The 21,412-nt window shown below is 42.9% G+C and overlaps 1 protein-coding gene across 2 annotated transcripts in view; it reads right to left on the bottom strand.

Moving 5' to 3' along the window:
• Positions 1-4,459: 4,459 nt before the first annotated feature.
• Positions 4,460-21,412, bottom strand: part of MOBP (myelin associated oligodendrocyte basic protein) — a 28,751-nt gene continuing 11,798 nt past the window's right edge. Inside the window, exons 1-2 of one of the 2 annotated variants that reach the window (XM_065886074.1) lie at positions 13,832-14,037; positions 4,460-4,499 (exon numbers count right to left, since the gene is read on the bottom strand). In XM_065886074.1, the coding sequence (XP_065742146.1) occupies positions 4,460-4,499; positions 13,832-14,037 (246 nt within the window). Of the gene's footprint in view, positions 4,500-13,122; positions 13,523-13,831; positions 14,042-21,412 lie in introns of those variants that run through there. The other variant, XM_065886073.1, reaches the window with a different exon arrangement.

Raw genomic sequence — 21,412 nt, 5'->3', positions numbered from 1 at the left:
CTAAACCCAAACCTGCAGTGTGATGCCAAAGAATACACTCTTCAAGAAATCACTTAGAAGATTACCAACATAAGTATTCTCTCCATGTTTGGGCATTCCCTGGTGGTCCAGTGGTTAGGACTTGGCGCTTTCACTGCCAGGGCACAGGTTCAATCCCCTCGTCAGGGAACTGAGATCCCATAAGCCACATGGCACACACACCCCAAAATTTTTGCTCTCAGCCATGAAAGTGGATTTTGTTGGGCTCCTTTACCCCAGTGGGACCCTTTATCTATATAAAATTAGAAGTCAACACAGACCCTGAAAGCTGCCTTAGTTGACATGCAGGTAGCCTGTCAGCTCCACATCCGTCTCATCTCATAAGGTGGCATCTCCGAGTGCCCCAGGGCTCCACCAAGCTCAGTTTAGCAACTTCTAGGTCACAACACAATAGCAATAAGGTCAAGGTCATGGTTTCAATGGCCACGGAGGCCATAACCAACTTCTTCCATTTACAAACATAAAACACTATGTGGTATGAGATAGATAACAGTTGATACTCAACAGAAAGAAATTTTTATCAGTATTCTTAACCAGCATTCTTGCAAGTGTGTACCTGTGTTACAAATAAGAAGAGTGAGTATGCAAGATCCCTCCAAATTGCAAATATACACCCTACTGTTGGGTCAACAGCATCATCTTTGTCTGTTAAAAACACTTCATTTTATTTCAGCAGAGATAGTAAGTACCTGTCAGTGATGTTATTAACGGGGCCGAGACATGTGCTATGGAGTCAGGCAAGACGCTCTCCTGGGAGAATGACTTTCCACATTTCTCTGGTGTTAGAACGAACAGCAGCCCAGATGGATGCTCAGCAAATTACTGTCTCACAGCACAGCCCCATCTCGCTGTGATCTGTCAGCATTTTTGCAGCTTCCCACAGTGAAAAAGCTTCCTCATGATTCTGTATTCCTTGGGAAGATTAGACTCTGCCTTTTTTTCCTCCAACTCTTACATCTTCCATCTGAGACCATGTGGGTCTCAGATTTAGATCTTAGATTTACATCTAAATGTGAAGTTGTAGGCAATGACTTAGTGGCACAATATTGCCTTGAGCTGTAAATTAATTAATTAATTAATGAAACTCATCTGGAGACAGGTTTTTTTAAGAAGATTTCAAAGACCTTAGATAAATTGGTTTCTTTATAACCCTCTCCACTGTCCTCATATCTCTGACCCCTGCCGCACTGCCACCACTGCCACTCCCATTTGTGAACAGGCCACTTCACCTCCCACTTCAAAAGAAAATCAAAGCCACAGGCAGGAACTGCCTCAGGCTCCTGCAAACCCACAAGAATCTGTGCTCTCCTTTCCTCCTTCCCTTTTTTCCAATGAGAAGGAACCCCTGCTCCATGCCTGATCTCCTTACCTGTGTCCCAGATCCCTCCCGCCAACCTCCTCAGTCCCTGGCTCCATCAGTTATCTCCCCCTCCGCCTCTTACACCCACTCCACTGCCTCTTTCCCAGTAGCATTCAACAGGCCCAAGTGCCAACTGGGTTCATGGAGCATTCCAGCTATTGCCCCATCCTCTGCCTCCCTTCATGGTCGAGCTTAGTTGAGGGAGTTGCATCTACCTTCACGAATTCCTCTCCTCACCTCCCATTGACTCCCAGAGAGGATGCCCTACAAGGTCGCCCTTCAAAGTCTTCACCCTACGAGATTCCTTGTTGCTAAACACAATAGACACCTTTGACTTCTCAAAAGTATCTAAACTTTTGGAAAATTATTCCTATTTAAAAAATAACAAACAAACATCCATTCAGTCAACAAGCATTTATTGAGTTCTGACTAGTGCTGGGAACTTAGAATGTGGCAGTAAACAGGTGTTGGCAACTGTGGAGTTTACATTAGGAGGAGATGGGGACCCAAGCCATAAACAATGAAACATATGAACAAGATAATTCCATAAGTTGGTAGGTGCTAGAGTGATGGGATAGAGAGTAACTATGGAAACCACACTGAGTTCCAAAGGAAGCCTCTCTGAAATGATATTTGAGCTGAAGGCACGAGTACAAAGATCTTGGGCCAGAATGTCACAGGCAGAATAAACAGCAAGAACGGAGTCCTGAGGTTGGCACAAGCACTGAATAGATATGACAACATGTCGTTTACATGTACAAAAGGAGAGACCAGAAAGAGGCAAGAGTGTGTGCTCTTGCTGGGTAAGGAGAGGGCTTCTGAGCCACAAGTGAAGTGGACCAAGTCTGGAAGAACAATGAGCTTTGTACCCTTTTGGGTTGGGGCCTGGCTCCACCTCCCCTCCACGGGCCTCCTGAGTAGAAGTGTTGGAGGAGTAGAGGAGGGTCTGTTGCCTGCCTCCTCCACCCTTCAAATCCAACTTTAGAAGCCAATAAGCAAATCAGCCAGCTTAAAACAAGCTGGAAGAGCTTCTGGAATGGACCCCGCTGGAGCCTGAAGAGAGACGGATCCCCTCACCCCTCTCCGATCCCTCAACTCTGAGCTGGATAGGGAAAGTAGCCCAAGAGGGGTTTCTACAAGGCCACTTCTGGCTACACAGTGGAACCCAAAGTCAAGGTCAGCCCCTGAAGGGAGTGTGTTAGATTTCAGTCTTCTCAGATCAGCTTCAGTGGTCAGGGTCCTGGACTTGGAGGGGCTCTCCAGTATTTGTGCCTGGGAGACAAAATGAGCCCAAAGATATTCTCCCAAAGCCAAGTTCCCAAACACACACACACACACACACACACACACACGCACACCAATCCACAGGAACACAGGTGATCTATGGGTCCTCTGTCTAACCTGGGGGCAATGACCCCCAGCATGTGTGTGTGTGTATAGGGGGTGTGGTAGAACCAGAGTGGAGTGGAGGTTTAGTTCCTGTGGCCCTGATCGAGAGCCCATACTCAAGATCAAAGTCCTTTTCCAGAGCCTGGGACTGTAGATAGTGGGAGCAAATCAAAAAGAAGAGATGAGGGCTTCCCTGGTGGCGCAGTGGTTAAGAGTCCACCTGCCGATGCAGGGGACATGGGTTCGTGCCCCAGTCCGGGAAGATCCCACATGCCACGGAGCGGCTGGGCCCGTGAGCCATGGCCGCTGAGCCTGCGCGTCCAGAGCCTGTGCTCTGCAACGGGAGAGGCCACAACAAAAAAAAAAAAAAAAAAAAGAAGAAGAGATGAGAAGTCAACCCTGGTCCATTATAATTGGCTTCAGACCCCACCACCACAGAATGTCCTCAGATGCAGGGAGGGAAGTCTTGGACGGCTTAACTGGCCTAACTCGCTCCTTCCTTGACCTAGTTATCCTCTCCCCAAGGCCAAGTTCCTCTCCTAGTTTTCCTGATTCCTCTACAGTATGTAAAGGGGCTGAGCCAGGGAGAGTGGGGAGGGGGAGGGGAACCAGGCCTCAGCCCTTCTCAGGAATTTGAGGCTCTATGGCCTGTAAACAGCAACTCTCAGAGCAGCCCTCTGGTTCTCTGTAAGTGCTCTGGGGCCATTGCCTGTGTCTTGAGGTGGGGAGGGTGGGACACAGGGGCCATCTTTGCAGCCTTGTCTCCAGGAGCCCTTAGGAGCGGGGAAGTGGGCAGGGCATTGTGCGTGAGCCCAGATTACTCACCCAGGGTTACACATTTTGCAAAGCAATTAGTTCTGGAGTTGAGACTGTCCAGATGGGTTGGTAAGAGGGTTTGCTCTCACCGGGGTGAGGATCAGTTGGAGACACTCACAAATCCCTGTGTGAGGCTGGAGACAGGGGCCTGGGAGTGGGAGAGAGCTCCTGCCTCATGACTTTCCTCTCAGCTCCTGACACAGCACATCGACTGCCTCTGACATGTGGAGTTAGACAGCTCGTACCCTCCCTGGGAATCTCCTTGCATCTCTGGACCATTTGGTAGCCTAATATCTTATTACAAAAGAACTTGGATCTTCCCCAAAGCCAGCTGTGCCTCAGACTGTGAGCTAGTACAGAGGACTGATTAAGGAGGTCAAATGGAAACCAAAGGACACAGGGGGAGAGAGGAACCCAGGTAGAGGATTAATTACAAAGAAAGAGGTCAAAGGTTAAAAGTCAGACTAGGCAACAGGATGCGGGATGGAGGGGACTAGAGGTTGGAAGACAACACATGGGCTGGCACTGGGGCCATCCTGAGCCAAAGACCCTGGAGGCCTGTGCACATCCTGGGGGAGAAAGGCCTGTAGCTGAGACCAAAAGAGCTCTGGAGCCTGAGGGCTGCTGCTGGGACCCACCGCCTGGAGTATAACACACAGACGTGTCCCCTCTCACCTCCAGGCAGGCTGCCCGGTGGCCCCCGCGCCATTGGGACTATGGGCATCGGCTGTGGCCGCATCAGCAGGTGTGTGCCCCTGCATCATATTCAAAGCCAGATAACCTGTCCCAGGGCACGTGGGTTGAGAAGCAGTGAGTCCGGGAGCTGAGGCCGTCCATTCACTTGAAACTCCTCCATCACTTCTTCCGAGGGGTCGGCTTGGTCCTCTTTTTCAATCTGGTTTACAAAGAGAAACATAAAAATCCCCAGCGTTGCTAAGTGATGTGCTCTTTCTCCATGCTCAGTTAATAGAATTATAAATTTATAGACTACCTCTGCGGTTATTACTCTTCTGCTAAACTCAGCCTTAAAATCTCAATTCTGGAAACTTCTCAATTCTGGAAATATCTGGCCAAAATAATATGATAATTTTTTTTTTCCGGCCTGAGCCTAGGAAAGATATTCTTTAAAATATCTTCTGTTTTTATGTACAGTAATTATTGATTTTGTTTCCTTTTTCTCTTTCTTTCTTTCTTTCTTTTTTTTTTTTTTTAATATATTTTGGCTGCACCGCACAGCATATGGGATCTTAGTTCCCCGACCAGGGATGGAGTCCGTGCCCCCTGCTGTGGAAGCTCGAGTCTTAACCACTGGACCACCAGGGAAGCCGCTCTAACTCCTTTTAATGATTCAAAAAGCCGATTTGGCGAGGACTTAATATTGTTAAAATATTTTTCTAAAAAGAAAATGTTCTAAGTGAAATAGCAGTTTAAACCATATACAAAAACTAGACATACAGATCAGAAATGAAAAAATAAAACTGTCTCTATTTACAGACAACATGATTGTCAGTGTAGAAAATCCCAGAGTCTACCCCCAAAAAAAGCTAGAATAAGTGAGTTTAGCAAGATCACAGGGTACATGATCAATATGTTTTTATATATTGGCAGTGAACAACTGAAATTGAAAAAGTACTGTTTTTAATAGTACCTAAAAGCATGAAATGCTTAAGTATAAAGCAAACAAAATATGTATGTGATCTGTATGCTGAAAACTGCAAAACAAAAAGGACCTAAATGAATGGGGAGATATAGCATGTCCAGTTCTCCCCATGCTGACTTATAAACTTGACATAATCCCATTCAATCCCACCAGGATATATTGTCAAAATTCAATCACTGACACTAAAATTTCTATGGAAAAGTGGAGGAACTAGAATAGCCAAAGACAATTTCAAAAATAAAAAACCGTGTTGGAGAATTTACACTAAACTGATTTTAACACTTACTGTAAGGCTATAGTAATCAAGTTGATGAAAGAAAAGATATATACATTAGTGAAACAGAATAGAAAGTCCAGAAATAAACTCACACATTATGGTCAACTGATTTTTGACAAAATTGCAAAAGTAATTCAGTGGAGAATCTTTTCAACAAGTTGTGCTGGAACTACTAGAGATCCATATGCAAAAAAAAATGGAACCTCAATCCATATCTCACACCATTTACCAAAAAATTAACTCAAAATAGATAATAACATAAATGTGAAACTTAAAATTTTTAATTTCCAGGAGAAAATCTTTGTGATCTTGGGTTAGGCAAAGAACTCTTCCATACAATCCAAAAAGCATACATACAATACAAAAAACATGATATATAAAAGAAAAAATTGATAAACTGAACTTTGCCAAAGTTTAAAACTTTGGTTCTTCACTATTAAGAAAATGAGAAAGCAAACCACAGACTGGGAGAAAATACTTGTAAAACATGTATTTGATAAAGGACTTATTTATGTATTTGATATTTGATTTATGTATTTGATTTATGTATTTGATATTGATAAAGGACTTATGTATTTGATAAAGGACTTATATCCAGATATATATTTTTAACCTCTCAAAACACAATAATAATTAAATAACCCACTTTTTTAAGTGGGCGAAAGGTTGAGCACACACTTCACCAATAAATGTCTTTAGTGGATGATATATAAGCTCATTAAAAGAACATCATTAGTCAATAGAAAAAAACAAAATTAAAACTACAGTGAGGTACCACAACACACAATATTAGAATGGGTAAAATTTTTAAAGCTGACAGTACCAAATGCTGGCAAGAATTCAGAGCATCCCATTTTGCTAGTAGGATACAACCACTTTGGAAAACAATTTAGCAGTTTTATATTTATTTAAACATACACCTTCCATATGTCCCAGCAATACCAGTTCTAGTTATTTACTCAAAGAAAAGCAAACTTACACTCACATGAATGTTTACAGAAGCTTTATTCATAATTACCGAAAACTGGAAACAACCTAAATATCCTTCAACTCGTGAATGGAAAATTCTGATAGGTTCATGCACACAGTGGAATACTACTCAGCAGTAAAAGTGAAAGAACTACTGATTCATGCAACAACGACATGGTTCGATCTCAAATGCATTATGCTAAGTGAAAGAAGCCCGACTCAAAAGGGTACATACTGTATGATTCCATTTATGTGACATTCTAGACAAGACAAAACTATAGGGACAGAAAACAGATCAGTGGTTGTCAGGAGCCTGGGGACTGACTTCAAAGGGGAAGTATGAGGGAAATTTGGAAGTTGATGAAAGTATTCTATATTTTGATTGCGGTGGTGGCTCTGTGCATAGAACTGTTTGCTGAAAATGTTGAATTCTACTGCATGCATGTAAACCTGAAATATGTATGCATGTGTGTGTGTGTGTGTGTGTGTGTGTGTGTATGTGCCTTGTGTATTACACAAACATACATGACACTTTTTGTGTCATGGTCTGTGACTTTCTCCTTTATCCGAATGCAGGTAACTGAACTATGACTTCCCAAAAGAAAACAGTGCTTGGTGATATAATCACCGTAATCCTGCTTTCCACCCAACTACTACTGCCCTGCTGTGTGTTTTTTCCCAGCAATGCTCAAAACTGCCTGGAAACAGATGGGGTGAAGGCAGATGGTTGGCTTCATACAAGGCTGGAGGTTTTCCCAAGAATATGAGATAGATATTCAAAGGGTAGGGGAATGTAAGGTATTTTTGAGAGAGATTAAAATGTTGGGCCATGGTTTCTAATTTGGAGAGGGAGGGAAGTGAAGAAAGAACGAGTCTGAATAGACATTTTTCCAAAGAAGACACATATGGTCAACTGGTACATGAAAAGATGCTCAACATCACTAATCATCAGGGAAATGCAAATCAAAACCACCATGAGATATCACCTCACACCTGTTAAAATGTCTATTATCAGAAAGACAAGAAATAGTAAGTGTTGGTGAGGATGTAGAGAAAAGAAAACCCTTGTGCTCTGTTGAGGGGAATGTAAATTGGTGCAGCCAGTGTGAAAAACAGTATGGAGGTTCCTCAAAAAATTAAAAATAGAACTACCATACGGTCCAGCAATTCCACTCCTGTGTATTTATGCAAAGAAAATGAAAACATTAACTTTAAGAGATATATGCACCCTCGTGTTCATTTCAGCATTATTTATAATAGCCAAGATATGGAAACAAGTGTCCATCAGTGGATAAGTGAATAAAGAAACTGTGATATATATATATATATATATATATACACACACACACACATACAACGAACCATTATTCATCCATAAAAAAGAATGGAATCTTGCCATCTGCAACAACATGGATGGACCTCGAGGGCATTGTGCTAAGTAACATAAGTCAGGGAAAGATAAACACCATAGGATCTCTTCTATATCTGGAATCTAAACAAACAAACAAATGAAAAACAAGCTCATAGATACAGAGAACAGAGGCAGGGGTGCAGGGGGAGAGAAATTGGTAAACTGTTTCGATTTGTTTTTTTAATTTAAATAAATTGAATAATTCATAAGGAGATAATTTAAATTAATAAATAAATGATGATAACTTGAAACATTTTTTAAATCAAGCTACCAGGGAAGAAAAAAGGAATCTGATGGATGGAGAAGGAAAAGCCAGGGCTCAGAGTACCAGAAGCACCTGGTGAAGTTTAAGAACAGTTGCTGTGGGCACACTTAACGAAGCGAGCTGGAAGAAAAGCAGACGGTTGAGGTGGAGTTGGACGGTTCCACTGGCGATTTCAGAGACGGCAATTTGTCTCCCTCACTGGAGAATAAACTTTGAAAGAACAGATGGTTCATATGCAGCTCCATCAGGCAGAGCTCAGCAAGCCTTCAGCACAGCCTCACGGCCTGTTCTAAACCTACCCTAGCCGTCTCAGACCTCCAGCTCTTTCATCCTCGGGGTATGACTTGCCTTCATCCTTTTTTAAATGTTTTCAAATTTTTTTATTATTTATGTATTTTTTTGGCTGCGAGGCATATGGGATCTTAGCTCCCCAACCAGGGATCGAACCCACACCCACTGCATTGGAAGCACAGAGTCTTAACCACTGGACTGACAGGGAAGTCCCCTTAACGACCATTTAATGGGTCTCTATTTTGCAAAAACAAACGGCTTTTCCTGTTCCCATCAGTGGCCTGTCCCTCCACACGTACTATGAAGGAGCCTTGCTTCTCTCACTCTATCCACGATCTCATCCCCTCTCCTTTGTTTCCAATCTCACCCTCACTTCTGCACCCTTTCCCATCAGCTCTTAATGTACTTTAAGTTACGGTAAAAAAACAAAAAAAAAATTCTAGAAAGTAGAATTGGCAGGCATGTGTGTATCTCAAGAGGTTGGAAGTCAGGGTGGGGCTTAGGTTTCCAGTAGGGCTGATTAGAGGGGCTGTAGTGTTATTTGCTGAGGTTGTTGATAAGAGGAAGAGCGAGTGTTCATGGGAAAGAAGTCAAGTGGAGATGAGTTGAGTTTGATAACATCCATGTTGATCTGCTGGGCAATCAAGCCCATATATGAGTTTAATGCCAGGGCTGGAATAAGGTTTAAAAGTCATCACTGTGCCGGTCACGTTTAAAACCATAAGAAAAGTCTACAAATAACAAATGCTGGAGAGGATGTGGAGAAAAGGGAACACTCCTACACTGTTGGTGGGAATGTAAGTTGGTACAGCCACTATGGAAAACAGTATGGAGGTTCCTCAGAAAACTAAAAATAGAATTACCATATGATCCAGCAATCCCACCCTTGGGAATATACCTGGACAAAATTATACTTCAGAAAGATACATGCACCCCTATGTTCATAGCAGCACTGTTCACAATAGCCAAAGCATGGAAACAAATTAATACCCATCGACAGATGAATGGATAAAGAAGATGTGGTGCATATATACAATGGAATACTACTCAGCCATAAAAATAGAATGAAATAATGCCATTTGCAGCAACATGGATGCAACTAGAGAGTATCATACTAAGTGAAGTAAGTCAGAAAGAGAAATACAAATATATGATATCACTTAATGTGGCATCTAAACTACGGCACAAACGAACCTATCTACAAAACATAAACAGACTCATAGACATAGAGAATAGACTTGGGGTTGCCAGGGCGGAGGGGGGAAGGGAGAGGGAGGGACTGGGAGTTGGGGTTGGTAGATGGAAGCTATTACATTTAGAATGGATAAACAACAAGTCCTACTGTATAGCACAGGGAACTATACTGAATATCCTGTTATAAACCATAATGGAAAAGAATATTAAAAATGTGTATATATATATTTACAACTGAAAAAAACCCATAAAACCATAAGAGACTCTGTAATGGCCTATATGGGAAAAGAATCTAAAAAAGAGGGGATATATGTATATGTATAACTGATTCACTTTGCTGTACAGTAGAAACAAACGCAACATTGTAAATCAAGTATACTCTAATAAAAATTTTAAAAATAAATAATTAAAAAAAAAAAAAAAACCAGAAGGCAAAATCAAGGAGAGGGCTCAGAATAAAACCCTAGAGGATCCCAAGGTGAAGTGTTGCCAGAAAAGGAAGGACTCATAAAGAAGACCAAGATGGAAAAATCAAGGGAAGTGGAAGGGCTAGTTTACCCAATCCTGCACAAAGAAAGAGAGTTCTCTCTGGTTTTCTGGAAGGTGAAAATGCAGAATGTACCTCTTGGCATCAGGAAGACAAAAGGAGGACAAGTCACATCATAGAAAGTGTCTGGAATAAGTTTGGGTGTGCCGACCTGAAAAGCAGGCAGACTACCTCTATCTAAGAGCCTGAAACTTAGCAGCTGGCCCCGGAGCCTGGGTCTGTTAGTGCATACTCTCGGACCCCTCACAGTAATTGCTCATGGGTCGGCGCTCTTCTGAAGTAAATCCTAGCTTGTCAAGTATGTAAATGTTTATAATTGCATTTTCCTTTGGCAGTCCTGGTCATTGCAAACAAACCGAAAACTATATACAGGTGCGACCACTGACTGTGGGCTAACTCCCGAGCTCAGGGTTGTTACTCAGGGAACAGCAGCATCACTGAGAGATGGGCCACTCATAAATACCATCTGAGCAGCGGGACCAGGGGCATACATCATCCCCCCTGATTGCCCAGAGTTTGGTGCAGTGCTGTACACGTGGTCTTGATGACCAGGCTTGAAAATACATGTGGAAATAGATTGGTCCTCCAGGCTTCCTGTGTGCAGGGCTCAGTTTGTACAAGACAATGCTGTGAAAGAACACATCAAAGGCACACACAGTACTGCTCACATATGTGTGACTGGCCCCAAATTAGTCACTCAAAGCCACAGCCACAGAAGTTTTCAGAAAACCACAGATCTTAGCTCCTGAAAGCAGAGCACCAAGGAGCCAGAAGAGTCTCAGCTCAGGAAACACGTCTTAACCCTAAAGGCCGGGATGACCTGTGAAATACTAAAACCTTGAAGAACTGAGAGTAAAACAAACTAAAAGGGAGATGCCATGGTTTCTTTCCATCAAATATGAGAATGCTGGCATGTTCAATCAGGATGCAAGGAATCATACCTATTGGATCCTAAGATTTAAATATTCACTGGTTTTTGAAAAGATGTATCCAAGGGAATTACTAAGGACACAAAAGTCCTTTGTCAAAATTGTTTGACCTCAAAGGGTCAGACCTCAAGAATGGCACCATTTCAGAAAGCAAGCCTGCTTCAGGAAAACTTTTTTGACCCTTTCTTCACATGTAATTTAGTAGCTCTGCTTGAGAATGAATTTTTTCCCATTAATCTTCCTCCCACCCCTTTGATTTAGGACAGTCACTTAGTGTCAATAGAGTATGTATGCATAGCGCATACAGCATGGCGAAGCAATGTCTCTAATGCATTACCTTAGGACCTTGGGGAACCTGAGAAGGGAGAATGAGTATCGTAGGAAGGGCTCAGATGGTGCATCTGTGATGTCGTGGGACATTATGAATGGAGCCTGTCAGGTCCCTTGGTCCCAGGGAAGGGACGACAGCTGAGGAGGCAATGACAGACTATAGAGGTGTCTTCCCCGATACCCACCGAGGATGGTTAACTGAGGGACTCAAAATACACCAACACTAAAATATCTCTTGAGTTTAAGTGAATTCAGCAAGGCTGAATCCAGACAAATCTGTGGCTCAGATGAAATTGGCTTTCATTGTCTTCCATCTCCTTTCCATGTCCTGGTTCATTCAACTCCCGGCCACCCAAACAGCCATCACACAGCTCACTGGAGATTGTGGGCTTGAAGCCACCACCATAGATGTCATGCCTCATATACAATTAATTTCCTCTGCTCTGTACATTTCCTAACCACTTCTATATTTCAAAGCTTACCTGTCCTAGGACCTTATTACTCAGGCCCCTCAGGAAGGCATAAATTAACAACCAGGTAACTTGACGCACAACTTCCTATTACAGTTTTAGTGACTTACCAGTCACTCACCAGTCTGTTACTTCCTTCCCAAATTAACCTCACCTGATCTACACTGGGGGTGGGTTGGTTGCTTGTTGACAGTGCAGATCCCTAGAACCTCACAAGTGACCCAAGGAATTAGATTCTCTGGGAGCATTTTAACATGCTCCCCAATTGATTCTTCTACATACTAAATCTGTAAACATCATGAGACATGCATACACTATTATGTGCTATGGAGGTTCTAAGCATCAGAGTATTTATGAGAATCCCAAATACAATTTATATCCATCGTTAACTTATAAAACAGGTTCATTTTCAAATACTAAAAGGACTAAAGAGTTGGCCTGCCGTGCGTGTGGACAGAGAGTATAAGGGAAGTCTCTGTACCTTCTGCTCAACTATGATATGAACCTAAAACTGCTCTGAAAAGTAAAGTCTATTAAAAAAAAAAAAAAACAGGCTGACCTTCCCAAGATGGAGCTGATGAACATATGCTCTTTGGCTCACTTATTCTCTCTACAGGCATCATCCTCTTTTATCCTCTACTTATTCTAACCTAACTTCTGCGAAGCCCCAGACAGGCAGAGCCATTCTCCAGGCTCCCATAGCCCCAATGCACATACTGATTATGAGAGTATTAGAGTGTTTAACCCTACACTGTGACTAACTATTCTCTTGTTTGGTTCTGGTGGATCACACACAACCTGGCTTGTTCTGGCCACGTTCCCATCCCCCAGTATAGTATGTGGAACTCTATACATATGCAATCAAGATTGTTGAATGAATGAATGATCTTGCCACTGAAGTTAACATCAGATGAAGTGTGTTGGGAGGAGGGATGGATGAACTGGCTGAACCTCTCCTTTTGCACATACACAGATACCCCTTAGAGCCACCATTCTTTCTTTCTCTGAGGGACAGGAATCGAGGACCTCATTAATTCAATCTGTTACTGTGGTCCATACTCTGAATTTATAAATTAATCACTTCCAGTCCTACTAGACAAAGGAAGCAACTGGTGCTGCCATCTGAAGTATTGTACCAACAGTGGCTATGTGGAAAACAGAAGCCACACTAGGTGTTTCAAACAAGGGGATTTAATGCAGGGGATTGATTACACAGGTTTGGTAAGGCTGAAGGAGGGCCACTGAGATAACCTATTGTTAGTAAACACAGGAAGCAGCTACTAACCTTAGGGCTGGGGAGCAAAAGGGAAGAGATGGTGTTACCAGAACCTAGAGGCTTTGTTGGGGGACCCCCCACGGCTGGTGCCTGGCCCTTTCTGGGGGCTGCTGCGCGGCTGCTGCTTGGACTTCTGAGGGGAACGCTGCTTGGCTGGTGGAGGTCGGACTTCTGGGCGGGGGCGTGGCTGACGTTCGGACCTCGGAGGGGACCGTGGCTTGGCTGGTGCTCTGACCACCGCGGGGGGTGCAGCTGGCTGGCGCTTGGGCCTCTGAGGGGACGTTGCGCGGCGGCTGGTTCTGAGAGGGCCAAAAGAAGCTGGAGGCTGGAGCAATGGCTCTCCTCTGTTGCTTTAAGGGATGCTGACAGGAGCTGGAAATAGGAAGGCAGCCCTGCTCCTCCCCCCGCCCCACCTTCCAGTCTCCCTCCAGTACCTTCCAATGCCTGAGCCTAACGGGGGGGAGCCGACTGTCAGGGGATTGGGGGAAGCGCAGTTTGCAGAGCCTCAGCCCCAGCATTGCAGAGTAGAGCAGGAAGGGGGAACTCAGAGCTGAGAGACAGAGGCCAACGCCCAGCCCAGGCGCCAGGTGGCAGCGCAGACCACTCACCTGGTCTTCTGGCAGGCACAGCAGATCCAGTCCTCCTCTTTCTTCTGGTAGAAGCAGCCACTTTTACAGATGCTATACTTGCGGTCCACAATCTCGCGTTTGGAGTTGAGGAAGGTGAACGGCGGGCAGCAATGTATGCTGAAGTGCTCCGAGAACTTCTGGTTCTTGGAGAGTCTGGGGCCCTCCTTAACCACTTTCTGACTCATCTCACTGGAAATCAGTGATGCGGGGGGAGGTGGGGAGACATAAAACAGCACATTCATGTGAGGGAGCTTTCTACTCAAGGAACCCACTCCCTGCTATTCCCATGGTCCAAGTTAACATTCAGGGCTATCCTCCATCCTGAATCTGGAAGGTCAATCTCCTGCCCAGCTCTATGGAAATGAACTCAATTAGGAGTTTGTTCTTTTTTTAAAATTTACGTACAATTTTTAAAGGTTACATTCCATTTACAATTATTACAAAATATTGGCTATATTCCCCGTGTTGTACAAATACATCCCTGTAGCCTATCTTACACCTAGGAGTTTGTACCTAGGCAATATAAGGGAAGAGTTTGTTAATTTTTATTTTTAAATCATGTTTTCTGAAAATGGACTCTCTTTTCCCTTATTTATTAGCCACCCACTTAGGACAGGAAAAAATATTGCAAAGCCAAACACATCTATGGCAAAATAATATTCTAGATTTAGGAATGGCCGTTTCTCTAAAAAACCAAGAAAGCTTTGTTAATGAAAGCATAATCTCTATTCATACAATGAAATACTACACCAGAATGAGAAAGAACAGACTGTAAGACACAGGTCAACATGTTTGAATCTCACAAACATAATGTCGAACAAAAGAAGCCGAACACAAAGGAATACACGCTATATGATTCAATTTATATGAGGTTCAAAAACAGGCAAAACTAGTCTAGTACATGGTGCTAGAAATCAGAACATAGTTATATTTGGAAGAGGTGGGGTCTGACCAAGAAGAGGCAGGAGGGAGCCTGCTGGGGGCGGAAAATGTTCTGGATCTTGATCTGGGAGATGACTACACAGGTGTATACATATGTAAAACTTCAGTGAGCTCTACACTTAATTTTTGTGCATTTTACTGTTTACCTCAGTTGAAAAGGAAAAGTAAGAGGAGGAAGAGGAGAGACTAGAGAGTTTTGATTCTTGAAATATTCTGAAAGGGGGGTAAAAACTTAATTACTACAACATCCTTTGTGGAAACGTGACACATGCAGAAATAGTCCTACCTAACACTCCAAAACACTGAAGCACACAGGGTACTTAAATGACTATTAACCAACAAGAGTCTACAAATATACACAGGTAATGTGCATATACCGGCCACTGAGAACGTCCCTCCTCTCAGCAGACTCAAGGTCAAGTTGTACACACAGACGTGCAGTATGTAATTACAAGACACAGTGACATCGACCAACAGAAGTATGTGCAAAGATAAAGGAAACCATGAAAAGGGGATGGATTCTTTGAAGACAGAGAAGATGATCTGGGTTTTAAGGATGAATACATTAAAAACAACTAAGTTACTCTGAGGGGATATTTTGATTTTTTGTTTGTTGGTTGGTTTCTATTGTTTTTTATTGAAGTATAGTTGATTTATAATGTTGTGTAACTTTTTTGTTTTTTGATAGGGTTGCCTTCTGCTACAGATAGAAGTGAGGGCTGAGGAGCAAGTTGAGTGTAGTTATGAGAATACAACCTTTTGCACCTCAGTCTGTAGAGTCCATATTATGTGTTACACCTGTTAGGTTGCAAATGCTGTTTCCCAATGTTTCACCTGCTTTTATCGTGCAAAAGATTAATTTTTATGTAGTTAAGTTTCCTAGTTCTTACTCAGGGTTTTATATTTGAGTTCAGAAAGTCCTCCCTACTTCAGAATCTCTTAATCATGCTCTTGAATATCCCATTTTGAAAGAGAATCCTCTCTGAATCTCACTTTCATGTCTCTTTTCCTCTCTATAACTCCTCACTTTTATAGGCAATGTTCTTGAGAAGTTATCAACACTCTCTTTCTCCATTTCTACGTCTCCTCCCCCTCAGTACACTCCAATCTGGCTTCTGTTCCTACCTCCCAAAGACACGTGTTTCTCATAAAGACCTCCATGCTGCCAGACCAGCGTCTTCTTGCTCGATCTCTCTCTCCATGTAAATGCTTCCCTGTCCTGTCACTCCATGTTCTCCTAGATTCCCTCCTCCATCTCTAGCCCTTCTGTCTCAGTTTCTCTTATAGGCTCATCTGCTTTATCCAAAACTTTTAATATTAGAGTTCTTCAAGGTACAATAAATACTAAATTATTAATAGGGTTACCTTCAAGCATCCACTTCAGCATTTATGATATGTTTAGGTTGTGCCAGACACAGTGCTCAGGCTCTGTAGTGGATGCAAAGCTGAATCATGTTTAGTCCCATCCTCAAGAAAAGTATCCACCAGCTGGGAAGATGGGCAAGGATGCGCATGGTGTACTCATGGCCACAAAACCTACCTATTGACCCCAAACACGTACAAGTCTCTGAGGAGACTGAGGGGATGCATCAGCTAAACATCCTGCTGACATCTTGTAGATGGAGGAATGTTGCATAAATGTTAGTAAGTGCAATACAAGGAAGGGATGCTGTGGAACATGAGAATGTGCTGAGACAATGGCACGGAGAGTCCACAAGAGCGGGGCCATACATTGGGCTGGGGAAGCAGGTAAAACATGGGTAGAAACATCTGGCCCTGAGATTTGGACAGCAGAGATAAGGGTTTGTGGAGGATTGGGAACAGTTGATTCCTAAGCAAAGATACAGAAGGGTGAATTGCAGTCCACCTGAGAGCCCACCCGGTCTTCAGGGCAGTGTGGGAGAGGTGACAGTGCCAGGACACAGGTGATGAGGTAACACAGGAGATACCCATCACTGCGAAGGATCTAGCCCTTGTGACTGGGAGTGTGGTCATGCCATCAGCTGATCGGGAGTCTGAATAGATGAGAGGGAGGGAGATCATCTCATTGGTCTGGGATATCATGAATTTAAGGCGCTCATGACATCCATGTGGAAATGGGCATCCGAAACTCAGGAGCTAGAGCTGTCGGCTCGAGGGTCCTTCACCTCACGGAAGAGGCACAACCTTGGGAGTGGATGTACTGGGTGTGAGCTGAGTGAGGAGCCAGGCCAGGGAAGGCTCCCAGGAGGAGTAGTGGGCCTACCTTCAAGCTCCAGGAAGAAGAGCTAGGGAAGAAGGAGCAGCAGGGGCAGCCAGGGAGGTGGGAGGAGTAGCAGACTCTTAGAAGAGAAATCTGCAAATTTGCAGGGGGAGGAGATGGTCAGCAGTATATATTAAAAAAACAAACAAAAAAACGCTTTGTACAAACAAGCATTTTTAGACCAATGAGAAACTAAAATTGATTTTTAGGATCTGATTCATTGCAGTTACGACCCTAAAGATCTGCCGAAGCCCTACCAAACCCTGCACATGTGGCAAAGTCCAGCTCAAGTTTCTGCTCCCGTGGGAAATAAATGAAACACTCCAGGACTAAGCGGCAGGAGTCATTTCTTTAGGCTCCCAGCACATGGAGATGATGTTACTCAGTTTCACAGGCAACTCAGACGTCCCTAATTCCTCCAGCCTTCTGGGGTCATCTTTCCCCAGATTGTTCAGGCACTCATCACAAATAGCAGAAGATCTAGCACTTGCCCCAGATTTTTATGAATGACCGGCATGGGGTAAGAGGGAGATTTTAAGTCTCCTGTGACTCTGAATTTCTGCTCTGACTGAATTCTCAATTCCCACCCACCTGACAAGATGCCTGGGCCCACTCTATGCCTATCTAGACCCCCTCCCAGCCATCTCTTCCCCAGCACGTCAGGGGAAAGTTCTCAAAGTATTCCCTGGCAACTCTCCTTACTCTCCGCCTTCGCCCACCGTGTCCAGCAGAGAGCAGCCTAACCGCTTGTTACTCATCACATGTGTTCCTAATGGAAAAGCAGTTCTCTGCCCTGGACCCCTGACATTCTTCTAGATTAACCAACTGAAAATTCACCCAGCTTTAACACAGCATTTCCCCCCTTCCTTTAGTAAAATGTTAACAGTCAGTGGAAAGGCTCTGGCTACTATTGCCTGTGGTAGCAGAAGAACCGCATTTAGTTTGGGGTACATTGTAATTGGTTATATATACTCCCCTCCAACTCTGCCCCACACCATGCCCCAGTTTAGAAATGCTAAGGTCCACATGCTAAGCCATAGCAACATACACACGAGCCATCCTTTCCCACCATACCAGGCTTCCTAGTAAATTAGTTGTAACTACAGACAAATAACTAATGGCAGAAGAAATAATTCACATTTCCTGATGCCCTATTCAAGTTGTTTTATATACTTTACTTCATTTTTCTAATATGGCATTATCATCAACAAACTAAAGATGAGATAAGTAAGGAGTATGACCAAGTTCAAAAAGCCAGTAAGAGGCGAACAGGGATTTGAACCCAGGTCCCTGTGACTCCAGCACCCGGTGCCGTCTGACCAGGCTCAACATGGTCTGAGTTCCCTGTGCTCAGCCCTCCTCTCTAGGGAGCAGGTGTCCAGGCGATGGGACCAGCCTGAACTTTGGGGAACTGGAGTTGGGTCCAAGGATGGGATAAGGCTGCAGAAGTGCATGGGTCCATGTCCCAGGGTGAAAAAGACTGAAAGTTGGGGAAACAGCTCCCTGAAGAAAGGAATGGTAGAGGATGGCGTGTGGAGACATCAGGACAGTACGGTGGCCAGCACCTCCTGCCAGAGCACAGAGGCTCACAGTGGGGGGCTGCAATGTAAACTCAGGCAGGGTCCCGAGGGGAGTGTGACCCATGGGTGCTTCCTCTGTCCCTCCCTCACCAGTCCTTAGTAGGTTTTAAGACCTTATTCACTGTTGAGAATTTTAAAACTTGGACGAAGGAAAATGATAAAAGTTCCTAAATTCTTATCTCATAGTTAACCACGTAAAAATATTTGAACGTATTTTTTGCCTTGAGAATATTTACATGTAAATATATAGTTAATAAAAAGTCAGACCATACCTTACATACTTTTCAAATTATATACTTGGAAAAATCATTCATTTTTTAAATAAAGTTTTATAGATGTAGACGTAATGTCACTCATAGCATTTTCCTATAGCTTTTAAAATCTGTGATAAATTTATAGTTGCAGCCCCCTTTATGGTTTATATCATATATTTGCATCTTCTCTCATTTTCTTGATTAATCTTGCCAGAACTTATCCACTTTACAATTCTTTTCAAAAACAAGCTCTTGGGTTTCCTGCTTGTCTTTGTTCTTTTTTTCCCTAGTCCATTAGTTTCTGAGTGCATTTATTATTTCTTCTTTTCAGTTTTCTTTAGGCTTATGTTCTTGTGCTTTTTACATATTCTTGAGACAAACTCTTCTCACATATGCATTTATGACTACAACTTTTTCATACAACTTCAGCTGAATACCACAATATTAACATAAAATTTTCATTTTCTCTTCATTTTAAATATGAATGAGTTCTTCGATTCATCAATTACTTTTAAAAATCTGTTGTAAAATTTCCAAGTGTATGAAGTTATTTTTATTACATTGACTTCTGATTTTAAGGCATTCTGGTCAGAGAGTGGTCTGTATGATTAATGACTCTGATATTGGTTAAGCTTCATGTTTCACAGTCAACGTTTTTAAATGTTCCATGTGTGCTTTGAAAGACTGTGTATTTCCAGAAACAATTTGGAATGATCTACAGAAGATAAGAATGTGAACAAGCTACAATCTAGCAGTTTATTCTTGGGCACAAACTACAATCTAGCGATTTATTTTTGGATCATAGCTCAACCTTGCAGATAAAGCCACTTGGTGGAGCAGAAAGTTGGAGGAGCCTGAATCCTTGATGACAGTGGTTCTAGGCCTGGATCCTTGAACACTGACCACGTTTTACAGGAGAAACAAACTTCCACCTTGTTTAAACCACTATTATTTCAGCTACAAACAGTCAAATTCAATTCTGAATTAATATACTCAGTGTTCTCACCTAAAAGAGGGTGTCTGCCTCGGTTTGGGTGCTATAAAAAATACTATAAATTGGGCAGCTTGTGAATAACAGAAATTTATTTCTCATAGTCTGGAGGCTGTGGAGTCCCAGATGAAGGTGTTGGCAGATTCTGTGTCTGTTGAGAGCCCACTTCCTGGTTCATAGATGGTGGAATGAGTGAGGGAGCTCTCCGGGGTCTCTGTAATAAGGGCACTAATCCCATTCATGAGGTCTCCACCCTCATAACCTAATCACCTCCCAAAGGTCCCACCTCCAACTTCCATCACACTGGGGATTAGATTTCAACATATGAATTTTGGGAGACACAAGCATTCAGTCCATAACAGAGGGGAATAAAAAATAATAATAACATTTAACTCATAGGGGCTTTGATAGTATTAAATAAAATAAAGTAGGTGAAGAACCTAGCACTACCAAGTACAAATAACTTGCTTCATAAACTCCATTTTCCTTTCACTAAGAATTCATTCAAATTCATTTGACCTAATTCTACTGACTTCTTCAGACACACTTTTTATGTATCTCACATGACATTTAATTTAAGCATTAATTAAATGCTTAATGAAGTAAAGACATCATTATTTACTTTCGTGGCTAAAAACAAATCATTATAAACACTACATGATGTTTTCACAAACTATACTACCTAATTGCAAAGCAAATATCATTATAAACTGTCTATCAGGATGAGGAGAAAAAAAGTGACTGAACTTGAAACTGTAAAGTATAATTTCTTCTAGGCTTTCCAGATGTCTCCATATACTCTAAAACTACAGAGGAGGGGAAAGTGAGGCAGGTATTTGAAGAAGGAGAAAAAGGAAGTGAAGGAGAGGAACCAAAGGGAGAACAAGAACCTCCCCTCACTATTTATTGTGCACCTACTATGCTCCAGATGCTTTATATCTGTCATTTTTAATTCCCAATATAAGCCTCCAGGTAGTCCCTACTGTCCCCATGTTAGAGATGAGGAAATTGAAACCTGAAGAAGTTATGTAAACTCACCCAAATCATATAGTAATGATAATAATAATAATAGAAAACTCATAATCGCCAGTACGATTACTGACTACCCAATATCTGCCCTGCCCTTCAATAACAAACCCTGATTTTGTTTGGCAGCATGATATGCCCAGTTAAATATATACAACTCCCTATGTGACCACATTCTGGCCAAGGAGATGCAGGCAAAAGTCCATGGGGAAGATTACTTTTTTTCTATAATAAGGCTTTTATTCAAGGAGGGTCTCTCCCCTGATGAGTACATCCAGCCCAACCCAGCTTTTCCTGGCCCCCAAGAGGCAGGATTATTTCAGCCTTTGGACCTTGAGCCTTAGGGCTCCTTCCGCCTACTTCCTTCCCACCAACAGTTACATAGCAAATGCTTCTAACACCTTGGGGCTCAGCCCAAAGCCAAGTCACTTCCTGGGGAGACTTTCCAGAGCCTTCCCTTCCCCCAAGGAAAAATGATCACTCCTCCCTCTTTTGTGCCCTGGCCTTGTGTGCTGTATATAATTC

This window comes from Phocoena phocoena, chromosome 10, assembly GCF_963924675.1.
Source record: "Phocoena phocoena chromosome 10, mPhoPho1.1, whole genome shotgun sequence".
NCBI lineage: Eukaryota > Metazoa > Chordata > Mammalia > Artiodactyla > Phocoenidae > Phocoena > Phocoena phocoena.
The sequence above is the reverse complement of the archived record's forward strand: the minus strand, read 5'-3'. Positions and strand labels throughout refer to the sequence as shown.